A 22,317-nucleotide genomic window follows, 5' to 3' on the forward strand; every position below is an offset into this window, starting at 1 on the left:
CAAGGTCTACCTGTAGCTCTGCTCTTGTTAGGCCTCTAGAATGCTGGCCAGTCAGAGGGAAGGGGGTTGTGTGGAGCTGGGAACCTTAAAGAGACAGCAGCTGAAACTGAGCATTTTTGACAGAGGCTGAAATAAGGTCTTTATAAAACACTTCTTTGAGTAAATGTGGAAATCTTTTTTAGCTGTTACTCATCTTAAGCAGCTATCAGGGTAGCAATGGCACACCATAAAACAAAGGCAGAAAAAACAATATTATAAAATGAAAAAATGCAATATACAACTTTAAGTGCTGTGAAGAACACCGACTAAAACAACTGAAAACACCCCCCCTCCCAACAAACAACAGGGAAGTGCAGTTGTCATGATACATGGAGTGAAGACAGAAAAACTCTAAATTTTTTTAATAAAATGTTTATTATTACCTTTGTATTATTTTCTGTATACAAGAATGTGTAACAAAAGCCAAATAAGCAATCCATTTTAGTCTTTTAAAAATGGTAAGGCATGTCTGCTTGTACAACCATCAACTTCAGTTCCCCCAAAACACTTCAGCGTGCACCAAAAGCTCCAAAAATCCCAATGTGCTCCTTAGTTATCTGTTTGCAAATCACAACAGTACCACACTCACAGCATATGTTTTAGCAAAAAAGTGCAGCAAACAATTAACATCAAAAATGGAGAAGACCTTGCATAACACATTTTGTTCTAAACATTCTTTCAAAAAACCTCAGTCAACCACCGTTTTACTTGTTTTTTTTTCTTTTTAGTAAAATGCTGGGGAACATGAACAAGACAAAAATAAACACAAATGGTTCACAGACAAATTAAGTTAAGTTGTGAAATGGCTCAGACAGTAAGACAGTGTGTCTGAGTTTGTCAGAAGAGACAGAAAGAGGAATACACGAGGGAGCGGAAAATGGCAAACATTCCCCTGGTCGTAATGAGAGAGGACTCTTATTTGAACTGAATCAAGCTCTTAGGAAAAACTCGACCTATTTCTGGAACAGTCTTTCCTTAATTCACTTTCTCAACTGCACCTCAGGAGTAGCAGTAAAGACCTGCCTTAGCCTCACTCATCCAGAACTCCTGTTTTTGTGATCACAGATGTTGTAGAGGCGCTTAGGGGTGCACTGGACCTTTGTATGGCAGCAGATGCTCACTGAGTTTTTAAACTTTTAAATATAGAGCAGTTAAGCCTCAGTGAGGAGGGCAGTGGGGCTAAAGCTGAGTAAATGCCAGGATCTGAGGCAACACAACAAACTTTCTGCCCTATTATCAAACACTGCAGGGATTGTTCCACATCACTTCAAGCCCTGACACAGAAATATCTGCCTCCACTGTGATTTTAATATTTTATAACTGAATTTATATGGATGTCTTGGGCTGTTGTTGTATATAAATATATATTCAATTTCCTTATTCACACTGCAATAACTCCTGTCTGATTTTATAGTATTTTCATTTCATTCACCATTAACCTGGATGTGATGGAGTAACTTATCGATCAGATCCAGTTAAGGGAAGAAAATGACAGCAACGTTAAAAGAGCTGACTAAACTAGAGAGAACTTTTTTCATGAAGCATAAATAAATTTTAACTTACAAGTCCAGTGGCTCCATGTGGGAGACATCCATTGTCCAGGACTTAACACCCAGGTCATAGCTGGACAACAGGCCCCAACCTAGTTTAACAGGGTTATATTAAGTATTCAGCGCATTATAAGAAGTAACTGATGGAGGCTTTCCTCTAGAGCTACCTTTCATGTCTCTTTCTGAAAATGGGATGCTTGTTCTCTCCTCAGTGAAAACGCATTTGGATGCTCGGCTCTTCTGCAAGAGTAAAGATTTCATAATGCGGAAGATGGCACACAAACAATAGTAAATTTTCAAAATAAAGATGTGACTCATTTGAATTTGCTGAAGTGTGTCACTGTATGTCTTTTTTTCCCTGGCTTTGAAACTGAAAGGGCTTGACAGGTTTGCTCTCTAACAAAAAAGACAAGAACTAATATTTGTGTGTGCTTTTTTTTTACAAGTAAGTGAGAAGATTTTAAAAATACTCTGCTTTATAACCTAATGTTTTCCTTGCAGAGACTGAAAATGCAGCAGAACCAAAAAGATAAATTCAGAATCATCAAAATACTTACATTTTGTCACCAATGTTTTCCTTAAACACTGTGGTAAATCTAGTTGAGCTGCCATTCACATTTAACGCGAATTTAATCACATTTCCAGAATAGTTTATTCAATATTCTGGAAATGTGGTTATATTCGCGTTAAATGCTTAGCTTCTGACAACTTTTGCAGTAGAAATATTAGAAGGTGAGTACAGTAAGGTAGACGGTCACACCAAAAGAGGTCCAAACTTTACAATATGTCAGAACACATGCGGCATTACGGTCATGATTTTCTTGCATCTCCTAATCTACACATCAACTTCTCATCCAGCCAGCTTGAAGATGCCTTTGCAATATTTAGATATATTTCAGTATTTTTTAAAAACTTTCCTCTGTTGTTAGTTCAAACTATAAAATCACATTGACGTCAACACGAGCTCCCCCTCAAGATCGCTGCACACTGAGCAGTGTGACTTTGAAAGGGACCTTGTGTTGAGGAGTTGAGCATTTTCCTCTCTAAGTTTTTTGCTTGATTGAGGTCATTTGCCACCTTTAATTAAGGTTTACGCATCACATATTTTATTATCATGCTAGTTTCTGTGGGAGGCTGCAGTTCAGTCACTTTCTGCTGAAGTCCTTTCAGCAGGGAGGAAGGCATCAGAGGTCAAATGTGGCGTCTCATATTTGAGTCTTGTGAACTGAGGACATATTTTCTTGCAGAGTAATTCTATGACACCCATGATGCACCCTTGAGCAACATGTGTTATTACATTGTAGCTTGCTCATTTTAAAGATGTACACTTCATGCCCCTTAGCCTAAGACCTTTTATTTTTCTTTGAAGCTATTCTCCCTCTCCTCTCTTGAGCGGGAGTGGAAACATCCCCTGCTTGTTTTAATACGCTGCATGAAAACTGCAGTCTCTCTGAGACGCTTGTGACAGATGTTAATTTGTTACATCAATGGGTTTGTGGGAGTCCCCTGTTGAGGCAAGAGACTCTGAATATGCTGTAAGAAAGTATTTCAGGTGCCTGTGTGCTATGAGCTCATCCAAGCACAGAATCTTCTACCCTTCTGCCCTCTGTTGTGTCAGTAAATGTGCTCTATTTGTTAGTTTCTAGAGTACAATGTAACATCTCTGGGACTTTTTTCTGTGTGACCAAAGATCACAGCCATTGAGCTACATTGGTGGACTGCAAGTTACTTTCTTTGCTCCCTGAGCCTCTGTAGCCTGTAGGAGGTCAAAGGCCTCAGGGAATGGAATAAAGGAGGTTATGAATAGTCACCTTAGTACTACAAATACAGTCAGAGCCCTCCAACCTTGACATCCTGCCACTTTTTTGTGTTGCTGACTCTATACATGCCTTGCGGGGAAACAGAGACATAAATATTACCTGTGGCCGAGATCTGTAGTGGGTCCTTGGACTGGTAAGTTTCAGGGGCTCCTGTGTAAGCTCACATGTAGTAATATAAACAAATAACAGAAACACAACAACAAAAAAAGAAAAAAACAGAGCAATAATGAATGCATGGGAGCCAAGGAAATGGATGACAACATATAAAACATGTATCTAATATCACTTATTCACTCTTAGTCCTCTGAGAAATAAAAAAGAAACAAAAAGCATCTTAAAGATCCAAACTAAGAGAGTAAATTGGGTAACTGAACATTAACAGGCTTTCTTGTATAATGGCTTAGAGTCATCGCAGAAGCTCTTTAGTTTTTCATTTTACAGGTGATCAAACAGCTTCTTAAACAAATTTAGCATTTAACTAAAAAATGCAACCAGTGACTAAACCAGTAAGATTACATAATAGTTATCCCTCCCAGTTAAATACAAACTGCAACTTGTTATAAGTACAATACAATCATTTAAATGATCTGAAAATATAGATCTTCTCTCTCTATGGGGTGAATGTATCTGGTAGCATTATAAATGTATGACAACAACAAAAATAATCTGTGCAAAGTAGTTCTCTCGGTGCGGTAAATCAGCACGTTCTCAGAGATAATCAAATGTGCAACTATAAAGTGGCTGCAAGATCTGCTGCTTCCTGAAGCCACACTGAGACCACCAGATGGGAAACCAGGTGAACTGCTAGCGCTGTACAATCCTGTGCTGATTATTCCAAAACTGTGTAGCCTGCATAAAAAAAATAAAAATAAAAACTAAAGAAAAAATACATTTTTTCCAGTTAACATCATTTCCATGCATGCACACAGTAAAACTTTCTCCTTCTGTCTGAGGGGGACAAGACGGATAGGGTAAAATCATTTCACAACTTTGTCATACGAAGGAAAATAGATTCCCCTTTATCTGAAAAATCAGATCACTACAGCATGTTCTTTGAAAACCCACTTCAGATTAATGATAAAACACCACATTTTGTTATTTTCAGAGACATGAAAGCTGGATCAGTGATGGCACTGAGCATTCTTTGGGGGATGAGCAGGATGCAGCACTGCACTCACTTCCAGTCCGATCATCTCACGCGTATGCCGTTCCCCCCAGGTATCCAGGAGGTTCTACATGTCCAGTGAGGGAACAGCAGTACAACTTGCTGTTAGACTTACTGTAGGCAACAGTATCAAAGTCAGTGATTAAACCACACCCATGTATTATCTCCATTGAGTCTGCATTGCCCAGAGTGTGAGGGCAAACATCACCAGCAGTGGAGAGGGTCCGCAGGACAGTGACTTTCCTGCAGCTGCTGCCGCTCGTTCATCACTTCTGTCAGCTCCAATCACAGGAGCTTCTGTTCCTACAAAAACCATCTCTGTTGTGCAGCCATCAGTGCAGCCACTGCCACTGCCAGAACTGCTGCCTTCATCACCTAGAGAAACAAAAACACCAGAACCAAAGTTTGAGAGGTGACTCCCACAAAAAGAAAAATAAAGTGAAGTTAGCCAACCCCAAAAGAAATAAAGACTACAGCTGAAGATTGTGAGCTAGCACTTGTTGCAACACAACACAAAAAGTAGACCTTTAAATGACTTAGTTACTAGCAACAAATTAAAATGTATTTTTTTTAACTAATCCCTACACACCACTTTTGCTTGTTAGCACCCAGTCCCAAATAAAAGTTATATCAGTTATACAAAGTTTGTACTTTTAGCCACTGTCTCATAACCTTAAGCAAACTTTGTGTCATATGTCAGCTATTATTCAGACAGAGCTAGGTTTAACACAATATGAAGCTGCAGTTGGATTTATAATCTATTGCCCTTCTCACTTATGCACTGCACTCCTGAACTTATCCAGCATTTACCCAGAGGAGCTGTATGTGATAATGCAAATGCCAGAGTTAGTTTAACTTGACATTAAACAAACTTTAACAGGCTAACTCTCTAGATATACGTCCCTGTAATATCTGATTGAGTAAATGTCTGAACACAGCTGGTGATTGTCCAGAGCTTTCACAGCCAGCATGTGGGCGTTTTGATGAAGTTCACAGGGTTGCAGAGAGTTCACTCGTAGGATCTCTTCTCTGCTTTACTCTATGCTGCTTTTCATTTGTTGTATAACTCTACAGATACAAGATTATACAGTTAAAACATATATAATAAAAGCTACATAGTCTTTAATACCAGTGCAATTAAGCCACATCTATCTATTTCTTTTGCACACTCCACCTAGCATTCTATTGGCTGACCACAAACATGTGAGCGAAAAGATTACATGGATTATCCCTCGTTGACCAGCCAAATCTATTGACTTCAGCTAAAAAATGTCTTGTTTTCATGAGTGCCTGAACAACCTGTCCTTACTAATGCAGGGCAGAACATCTTTTAAATTTGGAGGCAATCAGAAACTTCTCATTATCAGAGCAGTTTTTGCAAAATGTTGATATTCAAACAATAAATTGCTACCAGAAATACCTAGTGTAGTGGCATAGCATCATTTTTCTTATCAATCGATGCAACAACTTACACTGCTCCAGCACTGGGCTCTCATGTTGAGGCAGACACAACTCATACCAGAAAAACAAACATGACAGCAACAGAAATTGAGTTGAGGCACAAAATTTAGTGGCAGTAATTATTCAGCGGGAGTATCCTCCGTGTTGTCAGCTGAACAAGAGCCACAGAATCAGAGAGAAACAACGGCTTCTGTCTTGGCAGCGTCGGAGTTGTACATCTTCCAAAACAAAATCATTGCTGTCTATCATTGTGTGCGTCACCACACCTACAGCTATTTATTCCACTCATAATGTCACACTTTACACAGTACATCACTGATGCATCCTGGGGATTGGTGTGATGAGTTGTTACACGAATGGCACCTGAGACTTTCAGTGATATCAGTTTATATTTCTGCAGGCCTATTCATCTAAGTTTGTGAGAGCTGTACCAGAACTTCAACTAATTATTACTATTATCTTGTCTTTGCCAACACGTTCAAAGAACCTTGGGAACAGGGACTTACTAGAGTCCTGGAAGTAGATGTCATTTCCATTGTAGGCGTTCTTGAGCTTATTGGTCATGACACGCAAAGCCATGATCTGCTGTCGTATCAGTGTGTCTGGTCTGGTGATATCCACATCCACCTCAGGGTTGTTTTGCTGGTTAGTTAGACCCTCCTTCACCACCTCAGGGAAGTATCTGTGTACAGTGACACATCAAATCGTACATCATCTGATTTCTCTCTACAGTGAAAAACTCCAGTGTTTGGCAGATGAGACTGCAAATATATGCTAGCTTTGCAAAATCATTCGCTTAAGCTTTCAAGTGGCATCAGTGACACTTAGCAAAAAGGAATATGGTCAACACACAGCAGATAAACACACATAAAGGGCTCTAATTTCATGGTGCAGTGCAGGGGGCGAAAGCCTGGCATTTAAAACCGAGGAGAGGTGCTCATTTGATCGGTGAAAACAGCGCTCGGCTGTGTTAAACCCACTCACGGCTTTTCTCCTCCCTCTCTGCCATTTGCACGGAGGGAGGTGTGAACGCACACCTCTGCGCTCCTCTGCGCTCCTCTGTGCCTTGACTGCTCCCCTCTTGACACTGCAGCAAACTTGCAAAGTGCGCCAGTCGCGCCCTGTCCGCGCGGTGAAGGCCGGTGCAGGGCAGGTGCACCTGCGCTTGCACCTGGTCTATGAAATTAGAGCCCATTGTGTTTACTGCAGAATAATAGAGTTGCAAACATCGAAACAATTTTCCTTGTATCTAAGGCTAAGGTAGCTGCTAATACTGAAATGGTATTTGTGATGTACTTCTGCATTAATGAGGGTATCTCCAGTTTTCTTCCATTACACATTCTCCTGGAGCTTTTGTTTTTAAAGCAGCATTTTTAATGAGAGAGAGAGAGAGAGAGAAAAGAGTGATTTTTTTAACCCCATGATTATCAACTTTCATTTAACTGTTTACATGACGTTCTCTAATAACTCCCAAACATGTCAAGTCATTCAGCAGTGGTTACAGAGCTGATCCACTTCTTGTTATTTTGTAGCAGATGCAGTTGTTTATTCCCTCTTTTGCTGCAACTGTGTTCATCTTGTTCCTTTTATGGATTCATTTTGTGCAGGACTTTACATCCTCACCATCCACAAACATTACACTATCCATAATCTTACAATCTTAGGTAACAAGCTGAGAAACAACAAGTATTAAATCATAGGAGCACCCTTTGCAGCAGGGAGTCATTAGCAGCAAATTACTTTTTTTTTTGTCAAAATCAGAGTGATAAACATATTTCACTGCTGTTCAATGAAAACAAAATCAAGGGAGGCAACATATGTTTACAAGAAAGAGGGGTATAGTTTGTAAGAAGTTACAGCCTTATTTTATGCTTTAGCTTTTATGCATGTCTGTTCAAGTGTCTCAGTTCAATATAAACATGCTCTATGATGGTAAAACAGGAGTTTAAACCAACTGAGGTGTTAAACAACAGACGAATTTCCTGATTTCATAGCACACTTTTAACATGCTCTGGCTCTAACTGACATTTTATCATCTCTGGGCATCATTTTACCTTCCAGATTTGAAGCCAGTCTCTAAAAAGGTGCTGGCACAAACAACAGAACTAGCATTCTTTCATTGCACCATCTGGTGATTTTTTTAATACTCGTCGAGGGCTCCAGTAAGGGGTATTTTCTCAGCCAGCGTCTCTGGTTCACTGTCAGAGAAAACAACTCAGTGTCCAATCTAGTGTATGGCTCGGGGATCCTCTACACGCTGCAGCAGTGATAAGAGGGGCTGGAAACTCCACAGCCCTGTGGGAATTAGAGCCTCGGAGCTTATATTGAAGTTCTCCATATAAGCACTAACCATTGTACTTACTGAGAGAGAGTTAATCCAGGAACACACTGTGGTTATTTAAATCCCTGGCAGGGAAAGTGTGATAACCTGCGAGTGCGGTGACTCTGCCGTGGATAGAGACGAAAAGCAGAAGTCCTCACCTGCCCTTCGTGTGGCTGTTCCAGCACTGCTCCTCGTCAGACTCGGTGAGCCTGCCTTTGGCACAGATGTCATCTGGCAGGTTGGTCCAGAACCGCTTGGACTCCTTCAGCTTCTCTTTGATGTCTATCACCTGCCATAGGCCAAAACAGAGGACAGAAATACATTAGGCTGAGAGGAGAGAATTTGCTCTTAAGTTAAACGGACACGACTTATAAAGCTCTGGGAGTTAATTTCAAGTTCATTCTTGTACATTGAGTCAGATAACTCCCAAAAATGACCTGGATGTTATTATAGAGACAGTTTAAGTGTTTGTGGCTGTGATACAAGTTTTAGAGAATAAAGAAGGTAAAAAAAAAACAAAAAAAAAAAAACAACAAGCTTCCAGGGTTCTGTTCCCATGTATGTTCCCATTCATGTAGCAGCAAAACGTATCTGCGTGAGCCCTTCTGCTCATTTATTCCATCAGGGGAGAAGTACTGTAAAAGTACTGTAGGACTGCCCAAAGTTCTTCTCCTTACCTCTTTTTTTCAGTTTTGGTGCACTTCCATCCATATTGTGTTCATCTGTGATTCACACAAGACAGATTTGGAGTTTAAAATTTGATATTTGGCACAAGCGGTCACCCCCGACTGATTCCATCTGGACTCAGCAAGAAGTTTGAACGGGTGACCAGTGAGCAGGCGGGGAGACAAAAAGTACAGGGTCTCATCATGTACAGAAATACATTGTGTCGATTTGAGTTTGATAATGTTGGTAACAGTCATGAAGACTGGGATAATATAAGCCCAACACTTTCTGTCAAAGAAAAGTGAAAGCAGACTATTGGTCAGTGAATTTAAATGTTTAAAAGCTTTTCACAAATCAATGCTAATGGTTCCCCCTGCTTTAAACTTTAAGATAAGCTAAAAGAACAAGTTGCATTATTTTTACCTCACTGTCACTTGACATGGTAATTTTTCCTTACTGCTCTGTTTCAAAAACTCTGAAATACGTCATCACTCTGTAAATGATAATGTGCAATGTTTCAATCACAAAACTTCAAAAACTGCACAATATCTCAATCAAGAGTGCTTATTCTTTTCTATTCAACAAATTTTCTGAGTTCATATAGATAGTTTCAAAGTTTGGTTCATCTCTATAAAAAAGTTCAAGCATCAGGTCTCGGTCTAAAAACTTGTTGCACACAAACAAAACAGAATGCATAGATACATATTCTCTTCTGTATCCAGCCACAAATACTGAGACCAGTCTTAAACAAGTGACATATCCAAAGTGAGTTTGCACGTGTGTGTGTGTGTGTGTGTGTGTGTGTGTGTGTGTGTGTGTGTGTGTGTGTGTGTGTGTGTGTGTGTGTGTGTGTGTGTGTGTGTGTGTGTGTGTGTGTGTGCGTGTGTGTGTGTGTGTGTGTGTGTTTGTATGTCTCTGTCTTTCTGAATATATTTTGGCAAGAAAGAGCACTGTTGATGGGTTCCGACCTTCTCTGTGAAATTCTATTGCTTTCAACAGTGTTGCAATTTTTTCTGCAAATTGTTTTGGACTCAAACCAATTTCTGCTGCTGCATTTTTCAAGCCTCTGGAAGCATAAGTCTACAAAATGTGTCTCATACAATTCATGCCCACACATTTTAAACACAGAGTTTGATTTAATACAAGGTCAAAAGCTTTTATGCTAAATATCAGTTACATCAGAATCAGAATCAGAAATATGTTATTGATCCCCAAGAGGAAATTACATTGTACAGCTCATTAGCAAAAAAAAAAGAGTTGGTTAGGGACTTAAAAGCAAAACTTGGTATTAACATTTGTTACTCAAAGCAGAATAAGCGTCACTTTAACCTTTGAACCACAAAGCTTGAAAAGAAAAGAAAAAAGTACGAAAAGTTATCCGGCATTCAACTCAGACATCTCTTTATTGGTTGAAGGGGCATCCTATCCTATACTCTCAATCAGCCTAATAAAAGCAAACCATATGTTTTTCTAACTCATCAGTAACATTACTCAGATATCAGCAAATATCTTAGCAACTGAAACTGCACTGCCCACTTTTTAATAACAATAAGGTAAAAAGCTTGGATAGATTTGGTCTCACTTTGCTGTAGCAGATTCTTTGAGATGTATATTTATCAGGTGTAGACTTCTGTCTTTTTCAAACAGTGTTTTGAGTGTAATCATACATTTTTCACTATTAGTTTAAAAGGTTTTTTTTTCAAATGAATTCAGCCCATCACTACAGAAGGTAGACTCAAACAAAAAACGTTTTTAGTTGCTGTACTTGGTGAGTTAATAAATTTAAATCACATAAAAGAACAGTTTGAATACTCAGTGTCAACTAAAGAAGAAACAAGCCATCTTTGTTTAATGATCTAATTAAAGTACATCAAATTAAGGAGCACCATTGCTCTGTAATCACAAAATAGCTCCGAGTTCTTTTATCAGAATGAAGCGAGTGACACAAAAACATTTTGGCTGAAACGAAATGATGTTTGGCTTGGAGGTAGGCATGTTTAATATAAAACTAGCTCAAGTCAAGGATTATATTTTTATCTCAATGTTTGTATTTCACAAGTTATTCAACAACATACAGCACGAGAGGGGAGGTTCAAAGACAACAGCTAGAGTTGTTGTGTTATCTTAGATAATTTAGGTATAAGTCGTCAAAATGTAACTTTTCTCAAAACAAAATAAAGGTCATAGTCAGGCTGTGAACGAAGTGCTCAAGGTGGACCCAGCGATAAATTTGTCAGCCATAACTCCACTTGAAACGCTGCACTACAGATAACTTGGCACACTAATGGTTGTTCAAAGTTACTGTAAACTTCTCAGATGCTCCAAACCTGAAGATCATGAGAAATGCACACCCAATAAACCTGCTCTAACCAATCATGGTTACCTTTAAAAAACACCATAGCCTGCATTTGTACTTCCCAGAAGCAGATAAAGCACCTCTTTGCACTGCATTGTTTTATAGTTGTTTGGTTTAGGTTAACCCAAAGACGTAGTTGAACTCAATCAGACAAATCAGCTGTCTGTAGAAGCAGTCAGCATGTCCAGACACTGAGCGTAGTTATTGGTGGTGCAGTAAGGTTGTGGGACAAAGGGCTCTGCTGACAGAAAACAGGAGGTATCAGATTAGCCCTGCAGAGCCTGAAGTCATAACTCAAGAAAGAGAGAAGAAAAATTTCTTAATCTTGGATTTAGCTACAGGCCACTGTCTCTGGTGACTCATTGGATAAAGACAGCGCTGAATAGTGTAAGGACCACATGAAGTTTGAATTGACTGCACCTCTGGAGGGTGCTGAAGGTATGAAGAGTTACATAACTACTTCTCAGTATGCTCAATAATCAACAGTGTTACGCATCTGTATCAGCCAGCTGTTGTCCTCAAAATCATCCAACACTGTCGTTCAAACATTTATTCAGTAAAATGCTGTAAACAGAGTTCAAACCCTCAGATGACCTTTAAAACCACTTGTTTATTTATAAAGAACAACTCACCCCTATCCCCCACTCCTGCTTCATCCACAACTCTCACTCACATCACTTAAGCAGTCTGAAACTGTTTTATTGGATTTACATATTTTATTGGGTTTATTTCTTTGTATTCATTTATGGAATCCATTTTATTAGACGTCTTATTCTGGATTTGCTGCTTTAGACTTGGATCTGTTATAATCCTATTGTAGAATTATAATCCCATTGCACTATTTTATATTTCTTCTGAGTGTAACAATTTGCTGTTCATGTTTTGCAACAACTGAAGCCCCAGCAAAAAGAAAAAGTTTAACGAGCAAACTTCACTCTGCATGCTCGTTTATTATCACCATGTCACATTCACTCCTTCATGCATGTTCAGTCATATAATTTAGTCACCTTTATAGTCCTAGAACACTGCATCTCATCCTCACTGTTAGCCAGTCATACTGCTGCTGCTGTCTTCTTCAAGTATGGCTTTCTCCTTGCCCTGTCTTTGCAGTTTCATCAGCTTTTTCATCTGATCGGCCTCAGACGACACCATCGCCTGTTACTTCATCACTACCAACAGTCAGACAAGTTCATCATCCAGTCAGAAGCGGGCTTTGAGCCTTCTTACTAACACTTATAAGGTGCCTGTCATGAGCTGTGTCTCGGAATGGAAAAAGTTAACTCAGCTAAATTAAATTAATTGTGACACAACTTCAAAATGTTTGAACGTACCTCATCCCCACGCTGATTATATTGATTTACTCATTGTTCTATTTACTGTCCATGCTGGTAATGTTACAAGTCAGTGTGTACGATTTTTTAAAAGGTGGACGCAGACTCAGCTGTCAGCATTTCCTGTGATAACTGGCGCACTTTCAAAAAGCAGTTTGATTTGGCAGAACAACCAAAACAACAAACGAAACGGATATAAAAAGAACTAGACAGTGCCTGCCGTTGGCACAGCTCTTGGAGAAGAATAAAAGAGTATTAAGAGGAAACTTCCAGGGATCACGCTGCGAGGGAACAGGCAGGCTTGGGAGCACATTAACCAACGAATCAATGCGTCATTCCCTCTCCTTGGGCCCACATTGCACGTAAGTGTGAGCAGAGTTGGTACATGCTGCAGTCCCAAGCGAGAGCGGAGATTACAGCACAAAGCGAAGGTGTTCTATAGTGTTGTAGGCTACCATTTAGGTTATGGCTGCTGACATCAGTTTCTTTGATATTAACCATTGTATAAATGTTATAGAATTTCATATGCTCAATAACTGGACTGTTTAGGAGGTGGATTGTCTGAGCTCTCTTCAGGAGTGACTTTTATCTTACCAAAGGAAATTTCTACGAAAACTCTTGGAATTCAAAGAGTTCTAAGATTTTTCTCAGAATGACGTCACCAAAAGCTACTTTTAGCCTTAGGATGCTTTGTGAATACAGGCCCAGACCTTTTGGAATAAACAAGGCTTGTTAGTTAAACATTAGTGATGATGCCAAAATCAGATCCAAACACCTTATTAGCATGAACTAACTGTTGCAGCGAGGAAAATTTGTCTCTGATATAATACTCCCTCCAAGCCTGCTTGCTAATTTTTGTTGAAGTGGACACACATGATAGCCATAAAAAGAGCAAAAATCCCAAGCACTTGCAACGAAATTTCTAAAAAGACATACACACAGACACACACATCCTTCATCATGTCCTAGTTAGAGGGGGGATTTTGGGAGAGAGCATACAGTGAGGCCTCAGGGTCTTAACAGGACATGAAAGGGCCTGCACCAACAGGATGCCACTGCAGGAGACTGTCCACACATTTGATTGGGTAATCCTGTCATAGAGACACCAAAGCTGGTTAGCTTTAACACACGCTGATATGGCTCTGATTTATGATGGCCCAAAGCAGCCTGGCACCAAGAACAAAATATGGATCTGATCCGACTGTGCTCGCTTATTTTACTCAACCTTCACAGTTTAAACACACATTGATACGGTCTACTTTGATTAAAGATATAATACAATCATGAAGCTTCAAGATGAAATGGCAAAAATACTTTCATTCATAACTGCGTAAATCTATTAATCATGATGTATATATGTAAGTATGACAGGGTGTTCTGTTGAAACAATAAGACACACACACACACACACACACACACACACACACACACACACACACACACACACACAGTGAGTTTCATGTAGCAGAGATATGATTCTTTACTCACTTAGACACAATATTGATTTTGTTAATGAGGTCATGATTGGCAGTTTTTTGTCAGAGAAACTACAATCAATTAAAAAAAAAAGTATTCTGCAGGGAACCATGATGGTAACAATGTTCACTTTTGTTCAAATTATTAACAATGCATAGACATCATGTTGTTCAATGCCCGTCACGTTTCCTTTTTTCTTTTTGAATGTATTAAAAAGAGGGAATATAATGCCATAGCTATTTATTTGGCTGCATTATCCTCAATGTATTTATTTTATTTTGCTCTGATCTGAGCTACTTTGTGCATTTGACCTAACAACAGATAAACAAAAAATCTTTTCAAAGGTTTCAGTTGCCAAAAGTGCAAAAGCAAACCTTCAAAGAGCAGACCAAATATTTAAATATATTTCTTTCTTTCCTATGTGTGCTGCCTCAATGAAAGACTTTCTACAAACAAGCTTCAGACGATGTCAAGTGGTTGTTGATCTCTCTAAGCATGCAGGGCATCCAGTCAGCATTTCATGTAAATGTAGGCCCAGTAACTTCAGAGGAACTTTTATAGGTCAGATTTATCAGTTTTATGTGGAATCTTTCTGAGCCCCTCAACAGGTAAGTTTCCATACTGTAAGCCTCGTTCAACACTGTTGGGTACACACACAACTTTGTGTCCAGCCCAGAGTTACCTGCATGTCACAGTTAGGGCTGTAATACAGACTGTGAGTGGAGCTACAGCTGACTAAAGCAATGATTAAACCCCATGATTGGCCACTGCTGACGTTCTTGTTAACAACAGTGATTCTGTGAACACACATGGACCATTAGTAGAGCCACTCTTAATCGATTTCACACAAACACTGTGCTACACGATGACTCACTGTGTTTGATAAAAAAGCTTTAACTGCAACCAAAGCACGCAGCAGTCAGCAGTCGGTCCTGTCAAATGACTCACACAACTCCCTACTTTTAGAGAGAAATTTAATAAAAAAAGCAGGAAAATAAAAGCAGATCATCTTTTTAAAAGAAGCACAAATAGTAACAGCAGACGGCACAGCAGTCAAATCAAAGCAGCATTACTAAAAAGCTGGTTAGAATAACTTGATTTTAGAAGTCTGGGACACAGCTCTGCCTTCGCTCAATAGTTGAAGAGGCCTGATCGCAGAACCCTGCATCCGATATGTCTAGACAGGGAACATCCCTGTATGCCTAGCAAATTGACCACAAAATAATTTGATTAAGAAGCCTGGAATTTAAATTAAATCTCAACTATAACCACAGTTTTTGCACATTTTGTCAAAGGAAGGCCAGAAAACCAAAATATCAAACTGTGGTCTTTCGTCTGAAATCTATGTTTGAACTTTGAACTGCCTGAAATCTATAAAAAAAAATTTATATGGTGCACTTATCTACAGTGAAGCAACAAAATTAGATATGTAAACAATATCATGACAAGTAGATATGAAGCTGCAGGTCATGTTCTCTTTAATGTAAAAAAAAAAAAAAAAAAAAAAAATATATATATATATATATATATATATATATATATATATATATATATATATATATATATATATATATATATATATATATATATATATATATATATATATATATCGATAGATAGGTATAAAATCAAACTTGAGTGCAGCATCTGAAAGGTCATGTCACCTCCTGATCCTGGACTCTGGAGTGTATAGGAGCATCCAGGAGCATGTATTGATCTCAGTGCTCTGACTGGAGCATTTTAGAGACCTATGTTAGGTCTTAAAAAAGTGTTGCCCTTAATTGGATCCTTAAACTGACAGAAAGCCAGGAAAGTGAAGCCAATGTGGTGTATTGTGATCCTTCCATCTCTTCCAAGTCAGAAAAAATGCGTAACTGACTGAACTATCAACCTTAAAAGACCTTCTTGATGAAATTAAAACTGTAAGAACACTAATTCTGGAGTTCTGGTTTTCCAAATACAATTATGTCATTTCCATGTTCGTTGATTTCAGGGAAAAAGTCCAGAGCCTAAAATGGAGCCTTGAGAAAGCTAATAGAGTATTGTTCCAGATAAATGGAGAATTCCTCTCTGACAGATTTGATACACATAATTCAATACTTTCACTGTGATACATGTTCTGAGCTCCAGACACAATTGAAGAACAGCAGATCAAAAGCAGTATAAAAAGCTGCAGTTGGGGTTAAATAAGACCAGTGTAGCAGAGCTTCATGAGTCAACAGTTAAAAAAGAAAGTTAAAAATGCAACAAAAGTTTTTTCACATGTTTTACAACCAGCCACAAACTTCCTACTGTAGTTCAGTTTTGGTTATTATTATTTTTTTGACAAGGCTTCTGTTTGGCTTCGTCCAGGCAATGCACTCTGGTTTTAAGTGAGCCTGCTTCATTCGGATAAGGTGCTCTTTAATTTCTGTGTCTGCTCAGGGTAAAATAAGATATTAATTAGCTTTGATAGCTCTAGTGGTTTGTTTGTTTATGTTGCCCTGCAGCCAATAAGGTAACCCACGCAGTTATTTAAGGTGGAGCATGTTATTTAATGAGTTATTTAATGTTAAGCACCCTTTAAGAGTCTCAAACCTAGATCATAGTTTATATCAATCATGAGTCAACTTTTGTGCTGGAGAGAAATCTCTCCCCACATCTGTGTCATTTGCAAGTTTATTTAGTATTTAGAAAATCCAAAAGAGATAAGTCTCATTTTTAAGACACACAGGTAAAGCATTGCTCTTGAGCACTAAAACATATGTAGAATAAGGTGAAAGAATTTCTAAATTATACCAAAGAGTTCACATTGTTAATGAGCACCAGATTGAAGCTGGACTACACCCTCTTAACATCCATCTCACTTAATCTCAATTTAATTGCCAAGTTATCGGTGATGGCACCAGTGTCAGGTCTGTGTTAAAATTCAGTTAAATGAGCCTTTTTAAAGTGTTATCACACTTTTATTGTAGATTAATTATTGAGAAATAGACACTGGGGACTGCATGACATGTTTCAGGTCACATCAGTTGCTGAAGTCACTGAATGTCTCATGATGTGACAATTGTGCATGAGCACATTGCAATGGTCAGAGCTGCTTTTGTGGACAACCAGAAGGTCGAAGCAATTCCTGAACACCTCGGTGTGTGTTTTCAGTGGGAAACAGCAACTTCTTTTTATTTGGTTGTCTTTTTCAAACAAAGTGTACCTCTGAGTGTTTAAAGGTGAAAAGAAACATGGTTTTGTCTGCTGAAATATAACACTTCTTATCATGTAATGAATAAAAATCAGAGCTGATGGTGGGGCAAGGGAGATATTTTTGTCCTAACTGCATTGCTTAGAGGCAGCAAATTCAAACTGTCTCTTTCTATGACAAAGCACAAGGTAACAGCCAGGGCCAAGGTAATATGTGCACAGAGATATCAGAGAGCTGAGAGCCAGAAACTCTCAGGCCATTACCTTTTGAATATTAATATGTTTGGCGGTCAGATTTTCAGAAGAGAGTGATCGTGGCAGGAGCACGGGACTTTTTTGTTTAACAGAGACAAAAGCAGTTATTACAAAAAGAAATCTGATTTATTTGGAGCAATGGATGACATGTGGAATCAAAGGCTACAGAAATTAGATCCAATCAAAGGAGCAGTTTTCTGGGTCTTTAACATGCCATCTTTAACTTTAAACTGTTATGTAAATTGCAAAAACCCTGTAAGATGTGTCATTTCGAGTGGTAACACCACAATGTTTTTCAAGTGCAGACTCAAGTTTTCAATAGGCTTTTGTCTTCATTACATGTGAAAATGTGTTTCAGTGACTGTTAAAGCAGCAGTAATTTTCACAGCAAAGAGCCTGACTGTTTTAGAACTCTTTTTCACGCAGCAGGTGACTGTGTTAATGCAATACTTTCCCCTTTTTACTGATCATGTCTCTGCTAATTATGTGCTAAGTGGAGATTTTGTATCCATAAAAAAATCAGTCGGTAATTCAAACAGCAGATAGTAAGTATTATTAGTGCTCAATTCACAACCCGTCCCCATGACAACCATTTTACCTAACAGGCTGCCCGACGTCAACATTGGAGTTTGTGTTCATATCTCTATTATGTATCTAACTTCACATGCAAATCACACAAAGAAGATTCTTCTCAAATTTTTGGATGTATCTGCCAATCAAAACTTATGTAAGAGGACACAGATGACACAAGTAAAGAATACATTTGTTGAAACTAGGAATGTAATCACCAAGAATAATCTAAGACTATAGATATTCAAACTGAAAATACAAGATTATTGAAACCCATCTTGTGAGAATGATGTCAAAAGTTGCTGCACTCACTTTGTATGAAGTTTAATTTCTACTAACTGAAATTCTGTCTTGAGAATATTTTTTTCAAAGTACTGAATAATTGCCTTTTTCAGTCTCCAAATCAAGGACGGAGAATAATGAGTATAAAATTATCATCAAGGTGTTGGTGCAAGTCCGATGAAGCTTGTTAAAGGTCAGCTGTTATCAGGCCAGAGGCACATGAATAGATTAGAAACAGAAGACCTTCAAAAATATGACCGGAAAGACGGACAAAAAACACAGCCAGTGCAGAAGCAGTCCAGAAAACAAACAGGCTCCCAAGCTTGTGACTGCTGGACTACTTCAAAGAGAAATAACCTTTCACAAAACCAGCTGGGTTTGTCAGAAGCTCTGTTTTCTTCTGATTGAAGAGACATTTTCAAACCAGACACTGAGCATAGGCGGACTGCCTGCTTTGCAGAGCTGCTTTGGCTTCAAAGTATAACCGAGGACTGTGCTCACATGTTAACTTAACCTTGAACTACTGAATGTTGGATGGTATGAAATTCAAGTCTCTTATTTTTAACATAATTTTATAATCCATATAGTTAACTTTTGATTCCTGTATGCATTTTCATCATGAAGCAAACAGGGACTTGTGACCATGGAGAGCAGGGCAGGGAGGTGACTTTGACCTTTGACCAGCTCCGGATTCCCTCAAGTGTTTCTGCGACTTGGCTCGCTTGACACATTTGAAAAACCTTTTTTTTTTAAGTCATCACACCCAGAACTTAACAAAAATCTGAGGGTGAAGCTGGGTTTCTTTTACAGAAACATAGGGTGTTTCTAATTTGTTGCGTGGAAAAAACTAATTCCAGCAATCTTTTAATCTGCCCTATTGACTGAGTTTACCATGCTGCATTGGGCTTTGTCTCAGGGTTAAGATTTTGCACACAACACCGTGTCTTGTATGACAAAGTTGGCCTGTCTTCCCTGCATAATAGAAGAATACAGGTTGTCACTGGCTGTAACCTTCATTCAAATGGTCGGATTCTGTTTGTGGTTCCTCGAACTTGCTCTGTCTTTGGTCAATGAGCTTTTAGTGTTTTTGCTCCTTCATCTTGGTCTGAGCTACAAGCCTATCTGAAACTGGACAATAATATTAGCTTGGACTATTTTAAAACCAGGATCAAGGATCACTTGATGAGTCTGTGCACTTGTTTTACTGCCAAACACTGCTAGTTTATAAACTTGGTGAATTGTTGATTTATCAATGTCTATTGTCTCTGTCTTGCCATCCATGTGAAACTTTGTTGTGCTGCTGTTTTGCCCAGGACTTTTTTGTAAAACAGATCATGCATCTCAATGGTGTTATTTCTAGTAAAATAAAGGTTAAATAATAAAAAAAAATATCAAACCATATATACTTTGATGTATAGACAAGCTTAAGGTTTGCTCCACACAGTTTAAATTAAATTATCTTATCCATGGTAGAATCTGTATTTAAGAGAGCTGTTACCCAACTTGTATTGCAGGTCTTATAAAACCTCCTTATTAATTGCTTGACAGCTCGAATAAGCATGTTTTAACTCTGTTAACATATAAAAAGTTTTACATAGATTCATTTGGATGGGTTTTCTGTAAGAAGTTACTAATTTGTTTGGATAACTGAGTGAAATGACACAGCAAGAGATACAGCTTCACAGTTTTTCAACACACTGTGCCTTAGTTTCAAAGAGACTGTGTAAATACATGACCCTGCATTGTCGTAATTAATTAATTAATTAAATTGCATTATCTGATCTTAAGTGTCAGGGTAGTTTTTGTTCTTCCTACGAAATGAGCAATTATTCACCAAGGTTTGTTTTTCTAGCTGATTCTGAGTTTAGTCTATTTAGCTTTCATGATGCAAACTCTGTGAAATATTAACAAACAGCTGGGAGAAAAGTAAAAGGGGAAGACTTGGGGGAAGTAAGGCATCTGTGCCCATTTAAGCACCTGTCCCTTTAAAAGTCTTTGAAAGTACAAGCTGGAAAGATGTTTCTGCTGAGGGACTCCCATCCCTGTAAATAATTTATTATTCAAGCTGAAAATCAGAGATGGATAACAGAGGGGTCAACACTTTGATACTGACTCGATTAGGTCTCAAGATGGTTCGACTACTGGCAAACAAAATACGCAACATCATTCCCAACACCAACAGGGCATGCATCGATGACAGATTTGTGCAAGGAAAGTGGAAATTAAAATGTTTTAAAGGAAAAAAATTAAATAAATAATGAGGTTGAAGAGACAGCAACATATGTAAGAGGCATCTGCAAATCTTCTAAAGAATAAACAATGTTGTTCTTCATCTGCATAGAGCACTGGTTTAATATTAAACACGTCTTTGATATATTAGGTTTACTTTCCTATTAGGTACTCTGAAGCATTAAATGTGTTCTACAAATGATACGGGTGCTGAGCAGTTTCAGCGCAGCACATTCTTGCTAAACAAACCATGACCTGACTAATGTAAGCACAGATGGAAGTTTCATACACAGCTGGTTTTGTGTCCCATCCCAAGGGTAAACATACCGTTTGGGGAAAAGGGGATTTATAAACAGATGCTTCTCTGTGAGGTAAGGTACCTTCTAAGCAACTTCTTATATAAGTTGGTTATACTTCTGATAAAAATACAGCCAATCATCAATATTAATAAAAGCACTGACATATTGACTCTGGATTTTATTTTTAAGTCTGCTTAATTACACAGCAGTCCTGACATAAAATATGAACCCAAAACCTCTAAATATGAAAGATATTCAGAGCACACGTCTTTATTTTATGGAAGAAATGAGTTGATATCCCCTGCATGCTGGTGTTAATTACATTTTTCATTTAACTCTTCAGCCAGGAAGCTTTAAATGTCAAAAATGCAAATGTGTTCAGGTGTTGGGCCACAAACTGATGAGTGAAATATCCAGTGCATACTGGAACAGCCTCAGACCCCTTCATCAGTGCAACAGCAATGAGCAGAAATGGAAATTGATGAATAATTAACAGAGGGATGGCATCAGTATTGATTGACCTTGAGCTAATTATAGGCAAAAACAACAGAATTGAGGATAATTTGTTTCTGTCAATATCTTAGTCACTGGATACCATCCAACTCTCACACAGTAACATCACACAAGGAACAATTCTTGTGCATCTCATGCCAAACTGGAACCAGAATCCAAAGGCACAACAGGGATTCAGTCCTAGCTCTGGGATTAAAATGTTATCACCACATTCAGAACAGAAAGCTTTGGTTACCTTGGCACAGACATTTGGACTAAATAAGAAAGACTAGGATACAATTATTAAAAAGGCTGTAATTGAGCAACATAAGGCTTCATCTAACCTTGATAAGTATGCAAGAATCAATGCAGGATCAAAGTCATCTAGCTTCTTGGTCAAATGGGCACCGACTGGAGCCACTTCATAGTATCCTGGATTGAACCACTCTCTCTGCAGAGGATTTAAATAGGATAGAGCGATTAAGACTTCTTTTTCAAAAGCTGGGGATATCACTAAGGGGAAACAGCACAAAATTGCCTTTTCTTTTTTTCCTGCTCACAGCAATTGGGTTAGCTTGGTTCACACACAATGGCCCTGCTTTCTGTGATTCCTTGCTTTGAATAATGCACTAAATAGGATTTTCCCGGACACACTGTGGTTTATTCCAGCCTACCTGTCTGCCTGCCTGCCTGCACAGATGAGTTTAGCTCACAAAGGCTCAGCTGTGTTAAAGCAAGGTAAACACATCCACCTTTAGGCAGAAGCGCTAACCACACCATGTCATGGGAAACAGGAGAGGGCTAAAAAGCCTGGTGATGAGCAGTG

The 22,317-nt window shown here is 38.6% G+C and overlaps 1 protein-coding gene across 3 annotated transcripts in view; it reads right to left on the reverse strand.

Moving 5' to 3' along the window:
• Positions 1 to 428: 428 nt before the first annotated feature.
• gpc6a (glypican 6a) overlaps positions 429 to 22,317 on the reverse strand; it is a 257,930-nt gene continuing 236,041 nt past the window's right edge. For all 3 annotated transcript variants that reach the window (XM_074666146.1, XM_074666145.1, XM_074666147.1), the window contains 3 exons: positions 8,517 to 8,647; positions 6,542 to 6,717; positions 429 to 4,949 (listed from right to left, as the gene is read on the reverse strand). In XM_074666146.1, coding sequence (XP_074522247.1) covers positions 4,735 to 4,949; positions 6,542 to 6,717; positions 8,517 to 8,647 — 522 coding nt within the window. In that variant the 3' untranslated portion in view covers positions 429 to 4,734. The remainder of the gene's footprint in view (positions 4,950 to 6,541; positions 6,718 to 8,516; positions 8,648 to 22,317) is intronic.

The sequence above is a fragment of the Halichoeres trimaculatus genome, unplaced genomic scaffold (genome assembly GCF_033239565.1).
Source record: "Halichoeres trimaculatus isolate MK-OKI-2021-1 unplaced genomic scaffold, fHalTri1.1 fHalTri1_scaffold_3, whole genome shotgun sequence".
Taxonomy (NCBI): Eukaryota; Metazoa; Chordata; class Actinopteri; order Labriformes; family Labridae; genus Halichoeres; species Halichoeres trimaculatus.